At 38.9% G+C, this 21,467-nt stretch overlaps 1 protein-coding gene across 20 annotated transcripts in view; it reads left to right on the forward strand.

Annotated features, from left to right (window-relative positions):
- The window catches only part of NRXN1 (neurexin 1), a 1,047,547-nt gene that overhangs the window by 633,132 nt on the left and 392,948 nt on the right, over positions 1–21,467 (forward strand). For 4 of the 20 annotated variants that reach the window (XM_023532830.1, XM_023532831.1, XM_023532832.1 and 1 more), the window contains exon 1: positions 16,697–17,757. The exons of the other annotated variants lie outside the window; for them this stretch is intronic. In XM_023532830.1, the coding sequence (XP_023388598.1) occupies positions 17,508–17,757 (250 nt within the window). In that variant the 5' untranslated portion in view covers positions 16,697–17,507. Of the gene's footprint in view, positions 1–16,696; positions 17,758–21,467 lie in introns of those variants that run through there. 20 annotated transcript variants of the gene reach the window in all.

Raw genomic sequence — 21,467 nt, forward strand, 5'->3', positions numbered from 1 at the left:
GATCTCCCCAGTTGGACAGTAAAATACTAACATACCATCAAAAAATATCAAAATACCCACCAGGAAGAAATAGGCCTGGACTAGTCAGATCACAAGTGAAACATCTTTTTCAATTATATGTTTATTAGAGATTAATGAAGAACTAAAATGTGTTTCTTTCAGTTCTAAATGTTTATGAATCTAGAAAGCCAACTAAAATACTGAGGAATCTTAGCTGCTCTGACCAGAGAAGCATAGATTCAAGGGAATATAACAGTTATCTTCAAATATTTGAAAAGAATTCTGAGTAAACAAAAATGGCTTTGTTTTTTATGGTTTCGAAAGGCAGAACTTGGAACTTTGCGAGAAAGTATAGAAAGGAAAATGTATGAAGATATTAATACTTTTCTAATGATTAAAGCTTTGAACCATGCTAACATGAGAGGTGGTGTTACCTGAAAATTCCAGGTAGAGATCACATACTATTCATCAAAGGTACTATCTAAGGGTGATATTGAATGGGAGTTTGGATTACATGACCTTCAGTTCATTCTTATTCAGTTCTGAAATATTTCGTGAATTACAGTTCCAACAGTAACTATCCCAGCTATGTCAGGGAACATTTTGAGAATCTGATAAATTTATGGATCCTCTCTCCATAAAAATGCACAAATCTGTAATGTAATTATCTTTGTAACTCTTAGTAAATCGCTTAACTAGGCCACAGAATCCTCATAATTAAGGTGCAGTAGTTAGAGATCTTTCACATAGATATATCCTTACACATTAAAAAAAATAACATATGTGATTTTTCTGTTAGAAAAAATGAATCCTGAAGAATTCATGCAGTAAAGCCTCGTTTTCCTGTTGGCTTAAACATAAACAACGTGTTTCAAGTCTTAATTTCCAATTTTGACTTTTGGCTATTGGTAATAATAAAATAAGAGCACAGAAGGTTCATGTGGGAGTTAGACCTGAGGGAAAGATAAAGAGTCCTTTTGTAATAAAAGATAGTTGAAAGGCATGGATGGGTGACTAGGCGAATCCATTTTACAACTCATTATCACTGCCTTTAATGAGCATCGATCATCACTGTTTATCCATGTGAGGTAATTATACATATAAACATATGCAAACATATATGTGCATTTGAAATAGAAATGATTTTCTTTAAATCGATTTTAGGAGGAGAAAGAAAGATCAATATTTTCTTCCTCTACTGGTACAGGTATGTTTCATGCTAGTTATTTCTGGTGTGGACTATGTCAGTTCACACAAGACTGTCTTTCATAATCTCAAAAATGTTATAGGGTATAATTCTAAGTGTCAGTAAGAGCAGGGCAAAGGAATTAAATAGAAAAAATCAAATAGAAAAGTCATTAGCACTTTTGAATTTCAGTCCATCAGAGTAAAGGATTTTTCTGAATAACTGCCTCCTCCCACCCCATGCCTCCCAGCCATAAACTCATCTTTTTTTTTTTTTTTTCTTATTCCTCCTCCTTCACCTTTCTCTTACTCCTCCTTCATAAAAAATTATTTATGGTGCATTTATGTAGTGCCTAGTGGTATATAGATAAATAAATTAAAAGGAGATCATACAAAGAACTGCCTGGACAGGACGTCAACCCTCAAGACATTTACTATCTAGTGGCAGACAGAGGACACCCAGAGCAAATCAGTATTTCTTTATTTCTCATAAGCACATTCGTACTTGCTAGGAAGCATTATCTTAACAGCAGCACCAGATGTGTATGTATGGTCCCTTTCTCTGGGCAAGGCCTTATGCTAGAAAATACTTGTGAGCATAAGTGTTGTCCAGTTTCTTGCTAAGAATGCAGATTCCTAAAATTCAGTAAGTCCATGGTGAAATACAGTTTTAAATCATGGTTTCATTGGAAAGTTCTGTAAATGGTCAGCAGACTGTATTTTGAAAGAAAGGACTGCTTATAAAATGGAGAATCATCAAGATGAGATATAGGTTCTACCCTAATGTGGCTGCAGTATAGCTGGAAGGACAATGTGTACACATACACAGAGATAGGAAAAAATACACAGTGGCTAAAATCACGTCAAATGACACAGAAAATAAGTGAAGGGAGTAGGATAGTAGACAAAGGAGTCTTAATGGAAGAGGTAGAAATTTAGGAGAGTCTTTGATAAATAAAATATATATCTTTTATCAAGAGATGTTTATCTTTGCCTATTAACCATGGTCATTGTTTATGTTATACCTTCCTTTTGGTCTTTTATCTGCATTCTCTAATTGGCTCAGTTCATACCACAACTTCCCCTCCAATATGATTCTGTGACCCATTCCTAGTCCCTTCCACTTCAACACTGAGAGATTAAGACCGTGATTGGTCTGTGTACTTTTAAGAGACATCAAAGCTCACAGAAATGGGTAGCAAAGGATACTGGTCACCACTTCAAGTAGTAGCTCCTGTGGGAGGTATGGATCAGTGCTAGTTAGCATCAGATGTGTGGGCATTTGAGACCATTAGGAATATTGTGGAGGAGAATTATAGACAGAAATCATAAGTTAATTGAAAAACTGACTACTTTTTCAGATTAAAAGTGCATCAAGTCTACCAGAATACAGATAACATAGTACTATTTCAATTTATTTGAGCCTACTTATTTGGAATTGTAGGATTTGTTTCACTTCCCATAAGATTCATTCAGGTGATTTGGCATGAAAGGATAAAAACTCAAGTCTAATTTGAACACTGATAAAACTCTTTATACTCATGATCAAATAGAGTGCACATAATAAACTTAGGCAGAAATTAATAATTTGGGTCATATAGTCTAATTTCAGAAGAGCCCAATGGAAAGTACGTATAATATTCATCATGTGCAATAAATTAATGCATTTGTTTATTTTACATGTGCCCTTATACCAACTTATCTGCAGTTGCTTTGATTTACCACCCACCTTTTTCCCAGATGATTATGACCTCACCCTTCTATATTCTCTAATGAGATCCTCTCACTTCCTTTATTTTAGATTATTTAAACTGGTGGCCATACATTCTCAATTTTAATGTTGGAATTATTTTATTTGTCTTCTATGTGTTATGATAGTCCTTTCCCCTGCCCCTTCCTGAAGAATGTAGAATACATTTCCCTGGAGCTAAAAACATGCTTGAAAATATGTAAGACAATACACACGCATCTCCTTTCCTGTGGATATTTACCTAGATCCCCAAGAAGGTACTAGGGATGAGTTACTCGCCTAGCCAGGGTATACCCAGATACATCAGAGTTGGTCTTTGTGCTCCTTCCTTACCACTCATGTAGGAATCTACTTTGAGTTTCCTTGGCTGACAATTAGAACTAAAGCTCCCTTTATTATTTCTTACAGGATCTATTATTTCTTTACCCAAGAAACATCCAGAGGCAAGGTCCCAGGGCAGGGGAATAAATCAGAAATTATCTGGTAGGAATGCAGATTAGTTCCAGATCCCTACTTTCTAGATAATTCTTTCTGAAACCTTCACTCCATTTATTTGAGTGCTAATATCTGCTTCCCTAGTAATCTGTTTCTACCTATTGGCTCTTCCTGTAGTTACAAAATCATTAAAGAATAAGTCTCCTTTTTCTATATGAAAACCCTTCAAGTATCAGAGGATGTCTGTATCTCCCTTAGTCTCTGCCACTCCTGACTTAGTATGGCTCTTCTGAGTATGTGGTCACTCTACAATAATTTAAACAATTTTCACTCCTCTGTGGGCCCTCTGGAGTCTTCCTAAGTAAAATTTATTTTCATTTGCATAACAACATGTATGTGGAAGAAAAAACAAAGTCCAACTTTAAATTTTGTCTGGGCCTTTGAAGACTGTAGAAAGCAATGACAAAGACATTCTTTGGTAGGCAATTGATCTTATGCCACCACAGTGGTTTTCTGGCTGCCCAAATCAACAACTTGTTGCTTATGTGCATTTAATCATGGTGTGGTGCCCAAGAGTTAGGGCTATTGAAACTCTTTAGACAGGTAATTGCATGTGTACATCAAAGTTAATCGTGGCTTTGCAGAATGACAGAATATTAAATGCAAGAGAGTTGTTTAGATCAATATTTGTTTCTTAAAAACTTCACAAACAGCACTTGCCAAATAGGTGGTAAGCACCTGGTCAATAAGCATGTCTGTGTTTCAAAGCACACTGCGGCTTTGAAACTCTCTAAGTATGAAAACTATACTAGCTGAGGCAGGAGCACTCATTTGGCTCCAATTTGATTCCATCTTCAGGGCAGTTTCTGTAAATTACAAAGTATATATCCTCCTTGCATGGACTCCAAGAGAGGAATAGGATCACCCAGCTCAAGATAAGGAGGCAATATACCAAAACACTCGTTGCTTCACTAGGAACCAAGCCCTCAATTATTTCTTCCTAGACAAGCTCAGGACCTGGAACAGATCCTACTGTAGAGTAGGTACTCGATAAATATTTGTTAGATAAATAAATTATTTGACATTTTGATGAATAAAGGGACAAATAAATTTATACCAGCCTGTAATTACTTGCCCTTAGGTATATTGCCTGGGAAGATGAGTTTACTACTGATAAGCCCAGGCCACTTCAGACCCTCTTGTTGAAAGTGTGTCTCCTCCAGGCTTTAATTCCCTATCTGTAGGAAATGGAATGTTCTCTTCTTTTTTCTCTGACATGCTCAGGGAAGGAAGAAAACACAAACACCTTTCTTCAAGTTTATAAAGTTCTTTATTCAAAGGCATTTTCCTCTCGTTCAAGAGCCTTGGATAGCCTAATTTCCCAGTTATCTTTAATGGACCCCTGTATTAAAACAACTACCTTAACTACCTTAACATGTAGTTCTGGAGGAATCGAAATCACATCTTGACTCTAAAATCAAAGTTCTGGGACAATGTTACCTACTTTCTTCAAGGATAAATGTCTCCCCCCAGAGCCCAAGGTGGCTGACTTACTCATCTAAATAATCATCCATCCAAGAAAGTAGTTATGTCATTAGGTATCTATTTAGCTTGTAAAAACTGATAACCTTACCGACATTGGGTTAAATATAAGATAGTTTATTTTTCAAATTTAATACAAGTCTAGAGGAAGATGATAGAGGACTAGTGTAATTCCTGAAGGAAAACATCAAGTATTTAGGTCTCTTCAGTCTTCTTGCTTCTCCATCCTTAGAGTGTGATTCTGAACCCATAGTTGCAAAATGCGCATCTCTCATAGACATTGACTGCATTTCAGGCAGGAGGAATAAGGTTTTGTGGCAGAACGGCATAGGGGTCATGCTGTGCAAATCTGCCTTTTAAAACTTTCCCAGTGACTTCCATTTAAATTTCCTCGAGATTAACTGGATCAGAAGGGCACTATGACTCTAAAGAGGTTTGGGAAAGCATGTATTTTAATGGGACATATTGCATTTTATCTCCCTCCTCCCTCCCCCCACCCAATAAAAAGGTTCAATTTCCCAGTGAAAAAGCCAAGGACTGGACTACCCACAGACAACCGCCTCCCCCACCCCCACCCCCCCCCCAAAAAAACAAAAACAGTTGAGCAGTCACTGATTTTTAGAATGAATCTTAGTTATTCTTATATAGATATACCACCTAATAAGTCATGGGAGACTATTGGATTCTTCAGTACTGGCTCTGAGTCTTATTACAAATCATATTTTATACTATTTTAGCTGGGAAATACCAACATATTTTTCATTCTGCAGTCTGTCCATAATTCAACTCTTAATTTTTTTTTTTTTTTTTTAATTCCCAGTGCTGGAAACCCGGTGTATTTTACCCAACTAACCTGTTTTTATTATTCCGTTGTTGGATTGAGGAATTCACATTGGGTGGAAGTAATACCAATTATTTCTCCAAAGCCTGCTTATCTCAGCCATACTGAACGACATCAACCATTTTCTAAGATTATTTGGTTTTAACAGTAAAATTTGATTTTGCTGGGTTATAGATCTGTACTCTTCTAATTTTGTTCCTGTGTATAGTTCTTTATTCTCTTTAATTTTCACAAATAATTTCCTAGTTTATGCAATAGATTATTGCACCAAATTTACAAACTATTACTCCAGTTATATATAAAACAGGAAATATTTGCTATGTTAATATACTGGATTTTTTTGCTCTTAATGTCTCTATAAGCTATTGAGTTAAAAATGCCTTAATAGCATCACTGTTTTGACAAACTGGAGTAAAAAAATAACAATTAAATTAAAAGCTGGAGCTTCATCTCCTAATCAACCACTACAACTCAGGCACCTGTTAACAATATGACAGGTAGGATTCTAGACAGATAAAACTGGACAACTGAGAAATAAGTTGAATTAAATTGTAAGATTTCATTACAACCCTATTATTTAGCAATGGGGACTTTTTGTTCTTAACTATATGACATAGTCTTCAGTATAGAAAATACGCAGCTTCATTAAACATGACTCATATAAGCAATAAACCTTTAAGAAAATGGGCTGTGAAAAGAGGCTCATGATTTTCTTTCCCTTTATTTTATATATGTAACTGTTATTTGCTTTTATTATTAAAGAGTGTGCTTTTCTCCTCCTTGAATGTAAACGCATTGTTAAAATTGATTAAGATTTTCACATTGGTTTTCCAGAGCACTGTTTTACTCTACAAATATTCTCAAATCTGAATGTAATACTGACTGATGGCAGTGGTTAATATTGTTGTGAACGTAAAAGGTAAAGCAAATGTTTGCTAGAATTTACATAGTTTTCAGTTTTCTAATACTAGCAAATGTGAGCTGCTTAAAAATAAAAATCACCTATATTTTTCCTAAAGAAAAGAAGGGAAAAAAGCCTCATGTATTAGTTCAAATTTTTCCTTGTTGAATTAATTATTTTTAGCTCATACAGCAGTTAATTTATTTTTTTCTTTTTTTGTGCTACGTAAAAGCTTGCTCAGAGCAGTACAATATAAAGGAGGGTTTTGTTTTGTTTTTTAATCTCTTTCATTGGTTGACTAAGAGGGTATGTGTTTGGAGGTCTCTTGTAGTTTCTCTAGAGACTATTTATGTGAATTGAAAAAAATCAGTATTATGTGAAAAAAATAACTAAAACTTTGATTTAACAATACAAAAGAGGGTACTGTCTAATCCCTCAAGTAGGAAATTGCTTTTTTCCATGATCCATTGCTTTCATACTGTTTCTGGCTGCTACTGCAGGAGGAAAGACCCACCTTCGCTCTTCTACCATGTCTCTTTCCTTGCTCCTGTAATGTTTGGCAGTAAATAATATTTGAAACAAGTAAATTTAAATAATAATAGTAAAATACATGACCGATGAGATTTTTAAGCCTCAATTGGACAACTCTGATTATACTAAAACAGGAGATCATTTACATGGAAAACAAATGAGAAATTAAAAATTTGTCATAGTGTAGCAATGAAGATGTGACTTATTTATAGTTCTTTTATATACTACTATAAATGTAAAATAGAATGAGACAGCACATACTCTGAAACTGATGATTTTCTGAAATAGGCAGGTTTTCCTGTGAGATGCTTTGAATTTTTTCTTTGACAAATGACAAATTAAAATATTGCCTATATGAAAGGGTACCTACTGTTTGCAGTTAAGCTTTCATTGGTCATCGAAGTATCCATTTTTCGCCACAATTTAAGCTAGTGTTTGCTATGCGTAGGAAGTAGCATTATTTTAAAGCAAACCACTCTGAATGCAACCAAAATGGCTCTAGTCTAAACATTTGACTCCTAAATCTTATTAATGAGTGAAATTTTACATTACATAGAAAATTAAAAGCACTCTTTGTCCTTAAAAATTAGAACAGCAAATCCAGTTTTAATTATTTAAGGGTAATGGTAAATGACACATTTATTCTCTCCATTTGAGTATAAAATATTTCCTTAAGTCTACAAATGTTCCTTGTATTTCTTTGATTAGTTGCCTAAAGCAATCTGAGGTTAAACTAGTTCATTAGAAAATAATATGCTAGGCAATCATCAGATATGCATTTAAAAATCATCAGATATGCTTTGTTTTAATACCTATCATGTGTTAAATATTGAAGACCACACCATATGCCTAATGAAAGCTTCATTAGGAAGATATTAGTAGATTAATTCCACTCACCGTGTGGTTTATTTTATTTAGAATGCAATAAGGTAAGTTTATTAGTTTGCAAACGTAATGTTTTTACTGTACCTCAACACAACCAGGAACAACTCCACAGAGGTCTACAGATCTACTAACACCTGTCAAGATAAACACATAGTTCTCTGGGGGAATCATCTCAGCAATAAAACAGAGAAAACCTGAGGAAAGTAATTCTTTTATGGAAGAAAAACAAGACAGTTAAAAAAAAAATTGATTAATGATTTTTCAAAATGCCTCAGAGGTAATATATTTCTCATACAAGTATCAAAAAATATAATCTATTTTTTAAGAATAAATGTTTTGGAGCACAAGTATGCATTTTGAAATATTCTGAGAGATTTGAACTATGTGGAAAGATCATGCATTTTGAATTGAGCCACTGAAAGTATTTTCGACACCTACAGCTTAATCTTCCCTCATCCATACCAGAACAAATATATTAGATTATAAGTTCTGCTATAGTGATATTATTTGAATGGTTATAGTTAAAATGGTGCCAGTATTTCCATTATAAAACCCTATTTTCAAGGATTTATAAGTTAGCTGTAAATGTTTGCTCTGCAATTCAGCTTGGCAGCAAGCATCTTTGGTCGGTAATATATTTTTTTTCCATAGTATGGAAAAGAAAGACATCTGCTTATAATGTAAGAAAATATGACAGTGAATTCCATTATTCTTCATAACCAATTTATTTAGCATTTAAATTAATATTCAGCCTAAATTAATTAAGTTTTAGGCAATAAAAGAGCTAACCAAAAACCTGCAAGAATATATTGAAGAGGATTTGTTCCCTTTGTTTGTTGGTTTTGGTTATTTGAAACTCTTAAACATGAAGGTAAACTTAACCAGTTACTTCGATACTTCATAAATTCAGCACAATAATAATGTGAATACATTATTACTTACCCCAGGTAATTTTTTTTTTTGATGTTAATAATGAGAAAGTAGCAAAAAATTGGCAGTTCAGAAAATTTTCCAACAGAGATATGTCTTAAAATTGTGTAGAATAACTAATGGGCTATTAAGAGAGGGAAGAAAGAGAAAAGATAGTTTTTACAAAGAGAATAGCATGGACAATAGCAAAGTATTAAGTGTGTAGTGTATCTAAGGAAGAAAGAAGTTCATGTGACTCAAGCCTTGGATGTTTTGGGGGGAAGTGGCAGAAGTTGAGATAAAAACAAGAAAGGCAGCATAGCGTGCAATTTTGAAGGGCTTAATAAACCATGCTAAAGAACTTCAACTTTACCTGAAAAAACAGATCTTTGTAGTGGGATAGTCACACTAACTTAACTACAGTACTAACATCAAAATATAACTCTGATAAAATATGTAATCTAATGTATTTGTCCTAAATTGGATGGGGATTAGATTATAGACCCCAGATAAACCTATTTAGAGATGAGATTCTAGTTGCATGATTAAATTTCTTTCAGTGCATTAAGATGGCAATATATGCTCTAGAGCATACGTTTATAAAGGTGGATCAAATTGGTTTATGCTTCAAGTGTTGTCCATTCAAGAAAGAGAACTAATGGTATATTCATGATTTCTGCTTCCTGATTTAAATATCTGTATTTACTAGGGAATTTGCAAAATATGTCTTGTTTTTTTATCACTTTGAACTCGTCTTATAGTTGTCCTTCCATTTCTCAATAGTCTCATGTTGTTTTTCTTCTGCAAGGATGGACATGTATGATAAAATGTGCTTGTGAATGTAGGCAGAGAGATCCCAGGTTGTCAGTTGTTTACATTGAACATTCCTGTAGTTGACTCTAGTCAGACTGGAGGCCTGATATGCTAAGATCTGAAAGTGTCTTCTTGGTTTTTTTTGGTTTTTTTTTTGTTTTTTCATGGTGACTATTTGGATGGCCAGTATTAGGTTTTGTATGGAAACAAGCATTCTCATCAATTCTGATTTATTTTCTCCATATCCTAAAAAAAGAGGAAAGAATCATCTATTCTAAAAATAAATGCTGATACATAATATGCTGTGTACCAGACTCTATTCTAAATGTTTTATATCTGTCAACTCATTTAATCCTCACAACAACCCCACAGTTATCAACTCCTTTTTATCAATGTGAAAATTGAGTTTAGGTAATCTCTCCAAGGCCATATAATATCTGGCAAGTTAGTACAGTCAGAACTGAACCCTAGTATAGTATCTGAGTTTCTGCCCCTAGCCGCTGGCCAAGTTAACCAAAGAAAAGCTCAAATACAAAAGGAGAGAAGGAAAGGAAAATAGCTTTTTCTAAGTGGAGTAAAGGGAATTTATAGTTACATGGTGTGAGATGAGGATGTGTAGGTTTGTATGGTAGACATTTTGAAGCATTTAAAAAATTCTTTGAAGAAGAGATCTGGGAACAGCATTATTATCTATGCTTAGAGTACACTGCTGAGGAGGTGGTGAGGGCATTGATAAGGAGCTTAATTAGAAAGCTGTTCCTATATTGATAATAAAATGTATGTCAGAGACTTTGACATTCAGACAGAGCAGGGATTCTGAAAATCTGGTTTCCCTGGGCCAGCAGTATGAGCATCACCTGGGAACTTGTTAGAAATGCAAACTATCAGGCCTCTCTGCAGATCCAGGGAATCGAAAGCAAAGCCATCTATGATTTAACAAGCCTTTCTAGTGATTCTCAGGCACACTAAAGTTTGAACACCACAGATTTAGAGAAAGCGACTGAAGTAAGGAATTATTGGGAAGGTGGCTGAACTTGACTATTGACTGTCAAGTGAGGAGAGTTTAGAATGACTAAATTAAAAATCGCATTATAGCTTATTATCATTATGTCTTCAGTACCTATCTAAAATTATGTTCATATGAATAAATGATAATTATATTTAGTGTTTAATATATTTTAGAAACTGTCTCAATTCTATTACATATAATATTATATGACAGATGAGGAAACTGAGGCAGGGAGTCATTAAACCCAATGTCACATGAATAATAACAATCAACTCACATTCAAATTCACAGCCTGACACTCAAGTCACATGTTCTCTCACTGCATTATGAACATATTCAAGTCAAAAGAGCACGAACCTCTGTACGACTTTGTCAGCAACACAACTTGGTTGAAATAACTATATGAACAATATAAGATGGCAGTAACTGAAAGATAGCATATTATTACTTGGTGCCCAATCAATGGCCACAAGACTTATAGATGTAGTTATAGAGAAATCTCTCTGACCCTGCCTTGGCATACAGACAGGGAAGACATCATAAATGAAATTTTTATTAAGTAAGACAAAAGAAAATGTAGAGACCATAAAATACTGTAGTTCTAAACACAGCTCACCTTTATTGAATAAATCTATTCATGTTTCACAAGTCAAACTGCACACTGAGGCTTTAATTTAATTTGAGCGAATTGGCTCATGTTGGGTTCCAGAACCATTTTTTTCCTCTCCCCCATTTGTTATATCTGTGTGGATGTTCTAGGCAATAACTAAATTGACTGAATTCACCAATCTAGGTCTATGACTGGATTATGGGTGGCAGGAGATGAAAGTGTATTTCCTGATAAGTACACACTTCATAAATAAGTCTGGCTTTTCGGTAACATTATTACTTCTGTCAGCCTCAAGTTTATCATCTGAATAATAAAGAGATTGCACTGCAGAATCTCCAGGGATGCTTTTAGCCCTGACATTTCTTTTCTTCTTTTTTTGTTCTTTTTTGTGTTTTACTCTTAATGCTCTTGCTCTTCTATTCTGATCTCTTCTCAGTAGACCCTTAGGGACCTGCAACAACCCAGAAAGATAATAAGATCAGAGGTTTATCTTTAAACTTCATGGGCAGCACCCTCTTATGAGTATCTCCCTCTTTACTCTCTCTCAGTCTCAACTCAGAAATGCAGATAGAGGACTATGTGGGGTCTGCTTGCCTTTTTTTGTATGTTTGCTGACAGCAGTAGAAATGCAAAACATGAGACTGACACTCTCCTCATTTTTAATTTTTAAAAGATTGGTGCTGCCTGTGGGTTTTAATATACTTCCCCTCTGCTGCTTTTAGTGTCTACTTTAAAACAAACAAACAAACAAACAAACAAACAAAAAACCTTAATACTGAGCCATAATAATTTCCAACTAGGTTTAAGAAAAACATGAAAAGGTTGAAAGTGTGTGCCTGACAGCCATCCTGTTTCTTGAGACAGAGGGTTGATTTTTGGAATATGAAAAAGAATAGTTTGAAATGACCTGTCCTTGTCTATTTCTCCCCACACACACCTTTCCACTCACTCTCCTCTTCTCTCCCCTTCCATTTCCTTCATTTTATCCCCTCAGTTTTCAAACTCATCTCTCATTTTTTAACCCCATTGTCTGACTTAGGCTACCTTCTTTCTTATAATTATAAATCATCAATGGTGAATGGACCTAGGACAGTTTACTATGCGTAGCTATTAGGTTCTTTTGGTAGATCTCGAAGCCACAGTTGTTAGAGGCAGGTGAAAGTTAACCACACTTCCAAGAATTTCTACAAGTGTAAGTCAAAGATGCAGACCAACTTCTGCTACAGAATCAGACATATATCAATAACTAGGCACAAATTCTTATAGCTTGTTCTGAAAGCTTGATGAGGGTCAAGCTCTTAGTTCTTTTAAGTTTCAAAGAAGATATTCCTAAAGCAAATATGGCAGTATTTCAGTGCCAGCATCTAGCTCATCATTTGTCAGAAGGAGGCAACAAAGATTAGTTAAAAGTCACCAATAGCACCCACTTCATATGGTTTTGTGATGATTAAATGAGCTAATACATTTAAATCTCTGAGTTGTGCCAGCTACAAATGTTTAGCTCTTTTATTATTATTATTATTACTATTACTATGGCACCATTTCTTACAGTAAATGGTGAAAGGCCTCATATTCACATACTCTAGTAGAAGCAAAGCATGTCTATAAGGTACTTTGGCCAATAATCTTGAACATTAATGATTTCACCAAAGATCCCACATTTCTAATTTCCATTACACCAATCACAAGCCAGTTATTTCACCAATGACAACCCGTTTCTAACATATTGTTTAGCAAAGCCACATCATGATTGTAGATGATGATAACTCAAGGCTTCTAGAAGCCACCTATGGCTTCTCTAATTCTGGCTGAGACAAAAGAATATAAATTCCTGATGAATGCAACTGACTCTCCTGGGATACAGAACAACACTAACACATTTATATTCCACTGTCTATGCTGAAATATTTAAGAGTATATTACAGAGTGCCAGTCGCCATGTCTCCTACAACCAGTTCTTCACTCACCTAAGCACAATTTTTCAAATGCTGCCTCAGTTTTCTTTACATAATGCAATTCCAGCCACAAGGACTGCCCTGCTGAGGAGACATAAAGAGTAGGCACAGGCTTCATTTGCTTCATCCAGATTAGGCATGTGTTTGCTTACAGGACTTTTCTCCACTCTCTGTACAGAGAATCTTTCCTTGTTCCACCAAATTACAGCCATTTATAACAAATATTGCAGCATCAGTATCACAACATCCACCCTAGAACCTCCTAGGTATTGCAAAGGTGCCCTAGACATCTGCCTGAAACACTACAGCTACAATTTCTTCTTTCAAGGAAGCCATAAATATTTCTTCTTTAGCTCTTGAGACTCTAGTAAAATAGATTTCTTACCTGTCCTTTCCCTAAACCTGCCTTTATCTCCCAAGGCCCCAGACAGTATAAGACAGACAGAGAAGCCTCTTCTCCATTGAATGTTCTTGGGAAGGTTCATTAGAATCTTCCGTACTTGTTCTATTCCTATTATTTTAATTTATACAACTCACTCTCAAAGTCCCAGCCATCCTTCCCTGTTAATCAAGAGAATAACAAATGTAGTCAGTCCCATTATTCACAGATATGAATTCACTTCTTCACTAAAATTTGTAAACTCCAAATCAACACCTATAGCACTATGGTGGTTGATAACAGATAGGCACAAAGCTCATCAAAAAACTTGAGTTCCCAGCAAGGGTCAAACAAGGTAACACTCCACTTTGTCATTTCCCCTCTTGTACTGTAAACAAGTGGTCTATTTAGTGCCACATTTTTCACCTTTTCTTGCTTTTTGGCGATTTTGCTGTTTAAGATGTCCCCTAAACATAATGCCAAAGTGCTAACATTCCAAAGCAGAAGGCTGCGGCATGCCTTATGGATAAAACAGGTGTGTTAGACAAGTTTCATTCAGGCTTGAGTTATACTGATGTCAGCTATGCGTTCAATGTTAATGAATCAACAGTATGTATTAAATAAGATGTCTTTAAACAAAGAAACACAAGGTTATTTATTGATTAGTTGATAACAATGTTGTGATCAGAGTCTCGCATAGACCTAAGCCCTAGGAGCATTGGTTCAGTCTTTGCTAATTCACTGTTCACAGTGATTTTATAAATCATAACTGCTGGGAATCATAACTGCTGGAAATAATGAGAATTCTAAGAGACTTACTTACATTTCACATATGCTGGGCACTAGAGGGAGTACAGATAAAGATTTGACTCTGCTTCCCTTCAGGAATTCATCTAGTTGGAGAGGGAAGGACATATTAACACCATGTATGAAGGCTTTGGAGAACAATGTAATGCCCTACATTTCCTAAAGATGGAAAGAACTGAATGAATTGTTCATGCTAATCAGCTCAAATACGTTAGACCTATATAGGAAGAGAGACATAATGCCTTAATTGTGAAGAGTGTTTGATATATTTTAAAGCACTCTCACACTAAATATTGCATTATATCCTTCCTGCCCTGTGGGATTCTTAGGAAAGATAGGAACATGACTATTTTATAAAGGAAGCCACGGAGCCTCAGGGAGAGGCTAAGTAACTAATCTGACATAACCAGTAAATGGTAGTGCCAAGAATGAGGCACAGGTTTCCTACCTCCTAATCCACTGCCCTTTTCATATTAATACTATGAAATATCAAATTCAGAATATGAACCTAGAGTCTAAAACCATACTGTGAGGATGATTATCCTCTTCTTTTCCTTTGGAAGCTTTACTTGATATTTAAAAAATGAAAATCACAATCCTTGACTAGTGAATGAAAATACATATGCTAAAAAATAATAAAATGAAGAGGAAATGGCCTAGGATTAAGGGTGGCAGCTGTACACGATGGAAGGTTCTGCATTTGGGTATTGTGGGTTTTTGAGCAGAAGTGGGAAGTTGGGAGATATGGCACATTTAAATAAAAGCACCTCCTCTAACATGGATGGCTAAGCTGTTTCAATTAGTGAACTATTAAAGAATTATCTTTTTGGTCAAATGACATAAACTTTTGACAAAAATGTGAGATGATGGATTGCTGTAGATTTGATTTGGTGGCCCCTGGACACTGTTACATAGGTAAGTGGCTGATTTGAGTGAAATACTCCTAGAATTACTTTTTTTTTTCTATATATGACTTTATATTTGTTGATATAAGGGATTATATAGATTATGAGAAGCCTCTGGGAAGTAGTGTCTATTCTGAGTTGTTTCCCTTTAGAAGTAAAGACAAAAATGTCCATTCATTAGACATGTCATAGTAGTATCATGTGGAAACTGGAGGAATGTTTCAATCATAATCCTAAATCTTAACTGCCAGCCTCCAGTGACTGTGGTCCTTCTTGCCAAGTCCAATTGCTGTGCTAGCTTTTTAGATTTTTAGATGTGTGTTGGCTTTGCCGTTGTGTCATCCAGGACACATAGCTTCCAGTTAAAGATGCTGCATTTCACCAATAGAATATAAATGTCCTCTCTTCCGTGGGGACACTAGATTTGTGAATTTTTGTTTCTTTATGCTATTTTACTTATGAGACAGGATGAAAGAAAGGCAGAACCCCACCCTTATAAAAGATCTCCATAGCTGGGCTTCTATAGAAATCTCGTGGGTTCTTAAATATCCCTAAAGTGTTTGACTGAAACGCAAGCAGTCTCATACTGTTGCTCTCCTCTGCTGTCCTCCTTCCCACCTGTCTCCTTTCTCTCTCTCATTCTCCCTTTGCTGTATCTTTATCAGCTGCCACACTCACTCACCCCCCCCCCCCCCCCCCCCCGCGCTGTGTGTTTTAGTTCCCTGCACTTACACTGCCTTATATGAGATACAATATTGTAGAGGGAAGGAGGACTCTTTGTTATGTGTAATATGTGTAATTAACAGATCGGTCAAAACTGATGGTTGAGTAGATGGTGTCAAGCCATATTTAGCAGATTGGGTTTAAACACCTGGCAGAATAAGTTTGGTCCAATAAAAAGAGCCAGATTCTTTCCCTTTTAAGAGAGCTCTCAGGACACTGGTTACATCTAAACCATAGGGGTAGGGGAAGGGTGCCATTTGCCATTGTGATTCAGATGGAAGGATCACCTGGCAGGGGAGGGAGAGTTGCTTTTTAGGTGTTCCCAGCATCCTGTACACGTGTCCCTTTGATGTGTGGAGAATGCATGAGAGGCAAAGCAGGGCGATTTTTGTGGGAAGCTAGACCAGCCTCCCTTGTTACATAGGCTCGTCCTCTGCATTGCATCCCAGCTTCAGTGATTTGCTGTTTGGAGACTGCAGATTTGCATAGAGCCCCTCGCTTCGCCAGCGTGCGTGGTTTTTCTTTTCTTCTCTTTTCTTCTTTTTCTTTCCCCCCCTCTTCTCTTCCGTCTGCTTCTCTTTTTGCTTTGCCGTTTTCCCCGTTGGATCCCTGCTTCCTTCCTAAGGGTGCACTCTTGCCTCAGAACCCTTTGCCCGGCTTAAGTGTCAGGAGGCAGCGGACACGGAGATCGCCTCTGGAGCAGGCGATGCGCGCCGCTGCTCTGCGCGCTGCCCGCGGGAGGCTGGCGCGAGCGGGCCAGCGGGCCGGGGCTGAATGGAGGAAAGGGGCGCCTGGATTCCGTGGGGTCTGCTTCTCCCTTGAAAGGAGGTTGGGCCGGCGGAGTGGCCTCCCCAGTCCCCACACACAATGCTAAATGGATTTACCCAGTGGATCCGCGGTGAATGGCTGTCATGTAGAAGTGAGGACCCTCCCGGAGGAGCTTTAAGCAATTTCCCCGCTCCCCACCCCCTGGCACACACTCTCGCCTGAAACTCTTTGGGAGTATCTCTCGAGAACCTGGAGCCCTGGAAATCTGGGAGCAGCCGTCCACTCCGCGTTTACTGTTCCCCCGGGGCTGCCTTTCTGGACAAGTCCCCCATCAGCTGTATTCGCCTCGGCTATGTTTCGGATTCTTTGGGGTGCAAGGCACGGAGGACTTCAGGACCCGGAGAAGACTGTCCGAAGGAGGGAGAGGATGGGTGCTCTGGCTCGGTGAGGCGGTGGCCCCACAGCCCACCCTGAGCCGTCTGCTCCCCGGTGCCCTCTCCCCTCCCTGCACCCCAAACTTTGCCTCCGGCGGCAGTTGCCCCTCGGCTGGCACCCCGTCATGTACCAGAGGATGCTCCGGTGCGGCGCCGAGCTGGGCTCGCCCGGGGGTGGTGGCAGCAGTGGCGGCGCAGGGGGGCGCCTGGCCCTGCTTTGGATTGTCCCGCTCACCCTCAGCGGCCTTCTAGGAGTGGCATGGGGGGCGTCCAGTTTGGGAGCGCACCACATCCACCATTTCCATGGCAGCAGCAAGCATCATTCAGTGCCTATTGCAATCTACAGGTCACCGGCATCCTTGCGAGGCGGACACGGTGGGTCTGAGATGCCAAGTTCTCGCGGGTTACTCCCGAGCTCGCCCCATTCAACCCTGCGCTCACTTCTCAGCCCCTAAGGTTCGGAGAAATAGGAGCTCGAGAACCAGAGGTGCATTTGGGTGTGCTCGGTGGGAGCCACTTATCTCTTTGAAGACAATAGAAAGGGGATGGGGGAAGGCTTTGCAGGCGTTTGTGTGAAGGGTGGGAGGGGCCTTCCTTGTCAGGGGGCTGGGAGAGGGACGTGGACACCTATTAAATAACCGTCCCTGTCCGGGCACCTCCGTCCCTAGCCCCCTGCGAGAAGGGGGCTTCCTAGCTAGGAGGTCACTCGCTGTGGTTGATGGGGTTCCGCGCTCAGACTAGGAACCTGAACGCTAGAGAGAAAAGGGTTCTGCAGAACCTTTTGTCTGTGCTCTGTGTGCGGGCCCCACCTCTTGCCCATTTTCCCTGGCCTGGGGGAGGGAGAGGTTCCAGCCCACACAGTCCTCTAAAGTGTGCCCAGACTGCAGTGACAGTGGGACCCGGGACTCACTTTACGGGAAGCCCATCCATTTTGCCCCCCACCTCTTCCCATCATTGGAGAAGGTAGGAGGATGACCCGGCACACTCCCCCTTTCTGGCCAGTCCCTACCAGACTCGGAGAACCTCTGAACCTCTGAACCTCTGAACCTCTGAACCTCTCAACCTCTCCATTTCCCCACCCCACACACATATACACTTCTTTTCTTGGTGATTGGGCTGAGTTATTTTCTAAAATACAGCAGAGAGAGGCTTGGCTACCCAAACACATCTCCTTCCCTGAGGATCGTGTTTGAAGGCTGTTGGGGTAAGAGATGTCCCACTTTTTCCTTCAGCTCAGTGGTTCCCAGGGAGCACAGGTGGGCCAGTGCTGGCTGGTATAATTCAAGAGGTCTGCCTGGAGAGGGAGAATTTAGAGCAAAAAGAACCTGTTCTCCTCACCCTGGGTTTTGTTTGTTTGTTTGTTTTATAAAGAGCAGAATGTGAAGAAAAGCCTTGGTGGGCAGGTTCCTTCTCCAGAGTGGCCAGCAATGTAAGGTCAGGTTCCTCTCACCTTTAGATAAATTCCTGTTTCACATTCCCTGAACTGCCAATGAATAAAAATCAAATTGCTTTTGTGAGTCTCTTCCCCACGACCAGTCTTCTCTCCCAGTGTAGAGTCTGCTACTTTAAAAAGCAGGGCAAAAGTTGTGGACACTTCGTATTTCCCTTTCCCACCTTCCCTTGCAGAACACCTTCCTCTTTCTGACATGGTTCAGGTCTGGATCATATGCCCTGCTCCCTAGGTAATTCCTCTCCCTTGAGCAGCTGCTGGTTAGACCAGGACGGTCCCCTTCCCCAGGGATAGGCTTCCTACCTGGGGACAAGTCTGGTTAGATATGAAAAGCTATAACCTAACCTAACTGAAGAGAGGACAAAAAAGTGTAGCAACTCTTCTTTAGGAATGGCCTGGGGACACACCTCACTATGGGTCCTAGGAATCCCTTTCTTTCTTTCCCCCAGCTCCCTCTCAAGGATTCTCTCCAGTTAAGAGTGTCTAGCCCCTGTTTTTAGTGAAACCCAGGGTTCTTAGCTAAGAGCGGCAGAGAGGATAGATCCCTCTGAATCAGTAAGGAGTCTGCTCTCACCACTTTGCTCACAGTATCCTAGGAGCCTGCCGCTCCGTTACCTGGGCGCAGCTCTCACCCATTGCCCTGCTTTTGTGCAGAATCCTGTGGGTCCCAGGGGAGGGAGGCAAGCCAGGGCATAGGAGGGGCAGACAGAGCGTGGGTGGGTGCAGTGAGCCAGATGAGGGTAGGCGAGGGCGTGGGGTGCCTAATTGTACCAGTGGGAAGCTTTCGGCTAATAATCTCATATGCATATTAACTTCTTTTCTGTGGCTCTGCCTCTCTCCGGAGAGATGAGGTGCTGAGGGGAGAGAGCCTGGGGCTGTGGGGAGGAGAGAACACCATGGGGCCCTGCCGCAGAGACAGCACTCCCTTCCCCTTACCACCGCTGCTGCTGCTCCAGTCAGGCGCCGTCTGCTGGTCTTCACAAACATTTCTTTCTCTCCAGATTAGTGATTGTATGTGAATGAAAAAACCAGGCGTACCTATCATTGAAAAATAGAGTGTTTTCTTTCTTTCAAAAGTTCTAGTGTATAGTCATATTTGTTTGTTTTTGAAACTCTTCACATACACTTTTGGTGGAAGCTTTCTGATTCCTTCCCTCTCTTGAAGAGAGGGAGTTAACTCTGGCTAGAGTACAGTCAAGGAACATGAAGGATGAAGTAAGCCTCTGAGGGTGGAGGGTAAAGAGATGTGAGTGTGGGGAAGCAGAGGGTCTAAGAGCTGGGCAGGCAGGGTGGTGGCTTAAAAGAAACCTGATAAGAAAGGGGTGATGTTGAATTTGTTGGGTCAGTAAACTCCCTGAATATTCAGCTAATTAGACTATGGTCCACAAGGAAATAATTTTTGAGCCTAATAGATGAGGGTGAAGAGAATCACAAAGGTGAATGACAATATGATAGATTTCTACCTGAAAATCAAGGCAGGTGTAAATGAGGTATAGTTCAAAATTTGAGACTACTAAAAATATACATACATAGATGAACAAATGAGCCAGTCTGTTTCTTTGTATTAGAATTTCTTGCAATCATGACATTTTTATCATAATAAGGAAAGCGTGTATATGCTTGAAAATGTAAAAGAAAGAAACGCATGTGGTGTATTTTGGGAGATAAAATTGAGTCTACCCTCCATGTTTTGAAAACTGCTGGGTTGACTATCCAGGTTCATTCTTCTTCATTTTTTCATCATGCCATGCTTTATTTGCACTATTATGAGGTGTCACAAGGATAGCAGGGTGCTGAAAGAGCTCATGGCTTCATGGCTACCCTGAGCATCTTTGTGCAAGCTGACCCAGTTACAGAGATTATGATGAGGATTCTTTTAAAAATGCATTCAAAAGTAGGTTTTGAGATCACTGCAAGATCCTATTTTATTTTGCATGTACTTAACCATATAAATGATGAAAATACCTATGTAGAAAATTTCCCTAGTTAAATAAACTGTGTGACTGTAAATGATGAAAAGAAAGCTTGCTTGTGATTACGGATGCTACTTAAAGCCAGCATGAGTTCAGAATAGACCAGTGTGCTCATTTAGATTTGCTTTAGAGATGTGCCATATGTGCTGAGCATAGGATGATGTCAGTGCAATGCTCAGGGTCCCATTTCTGCTCCCGGCTTTCCTAAGTACCTCTGCATACTTTTGAAAATTAGCTTAGAGACTCTCAATAATTTCAGGGGATAAAGGAAGGAGAAAGCCATCACAGAACTGAGCACACCAGTGCCGGCCGTTCTCCTCCCACAAATATGAGCTCCGGAAATTATACTGCCGTGATTATCTTATACTATTAAAGGGCAAAAGGGCATTCCCAGAAGGGAATGTTAACAGACTTTAAAAGTGCGGTTTGTAATTGAAGTAGCCCAGTGCTGTTACATAAGGATAATAATAATATCTTGCATTTATAATGTTTCTCTTTCTGAGACACTTTTGTACACATACTAAACTTCTAAGAAGACCGATGTGTTTTGGAGGGAATTGTAAATATCATTTTCCGCATAGGGATACTGAGCCTTACTATAAATGCACCAAAAAATATCCAAGTTTCTAATTAGTCAAAGTGGAATTAGAATGAATCAAGAC

This window comes from Pteropus vampyrus, unplaced genomic scaffold (assembly GCF_000151845.1).
Source record: "Pteropus vampyrus isolate Shadow unplaced genomic scaffold, Pvam_2.0 Scaffold91, whole genome shotgun sequence".
NCBI lineage: Eukaryota > Metazoa > Chordata > Mammalia > Chiroptera > Pteropodidae > Pteropus > Pteropus vampyrus.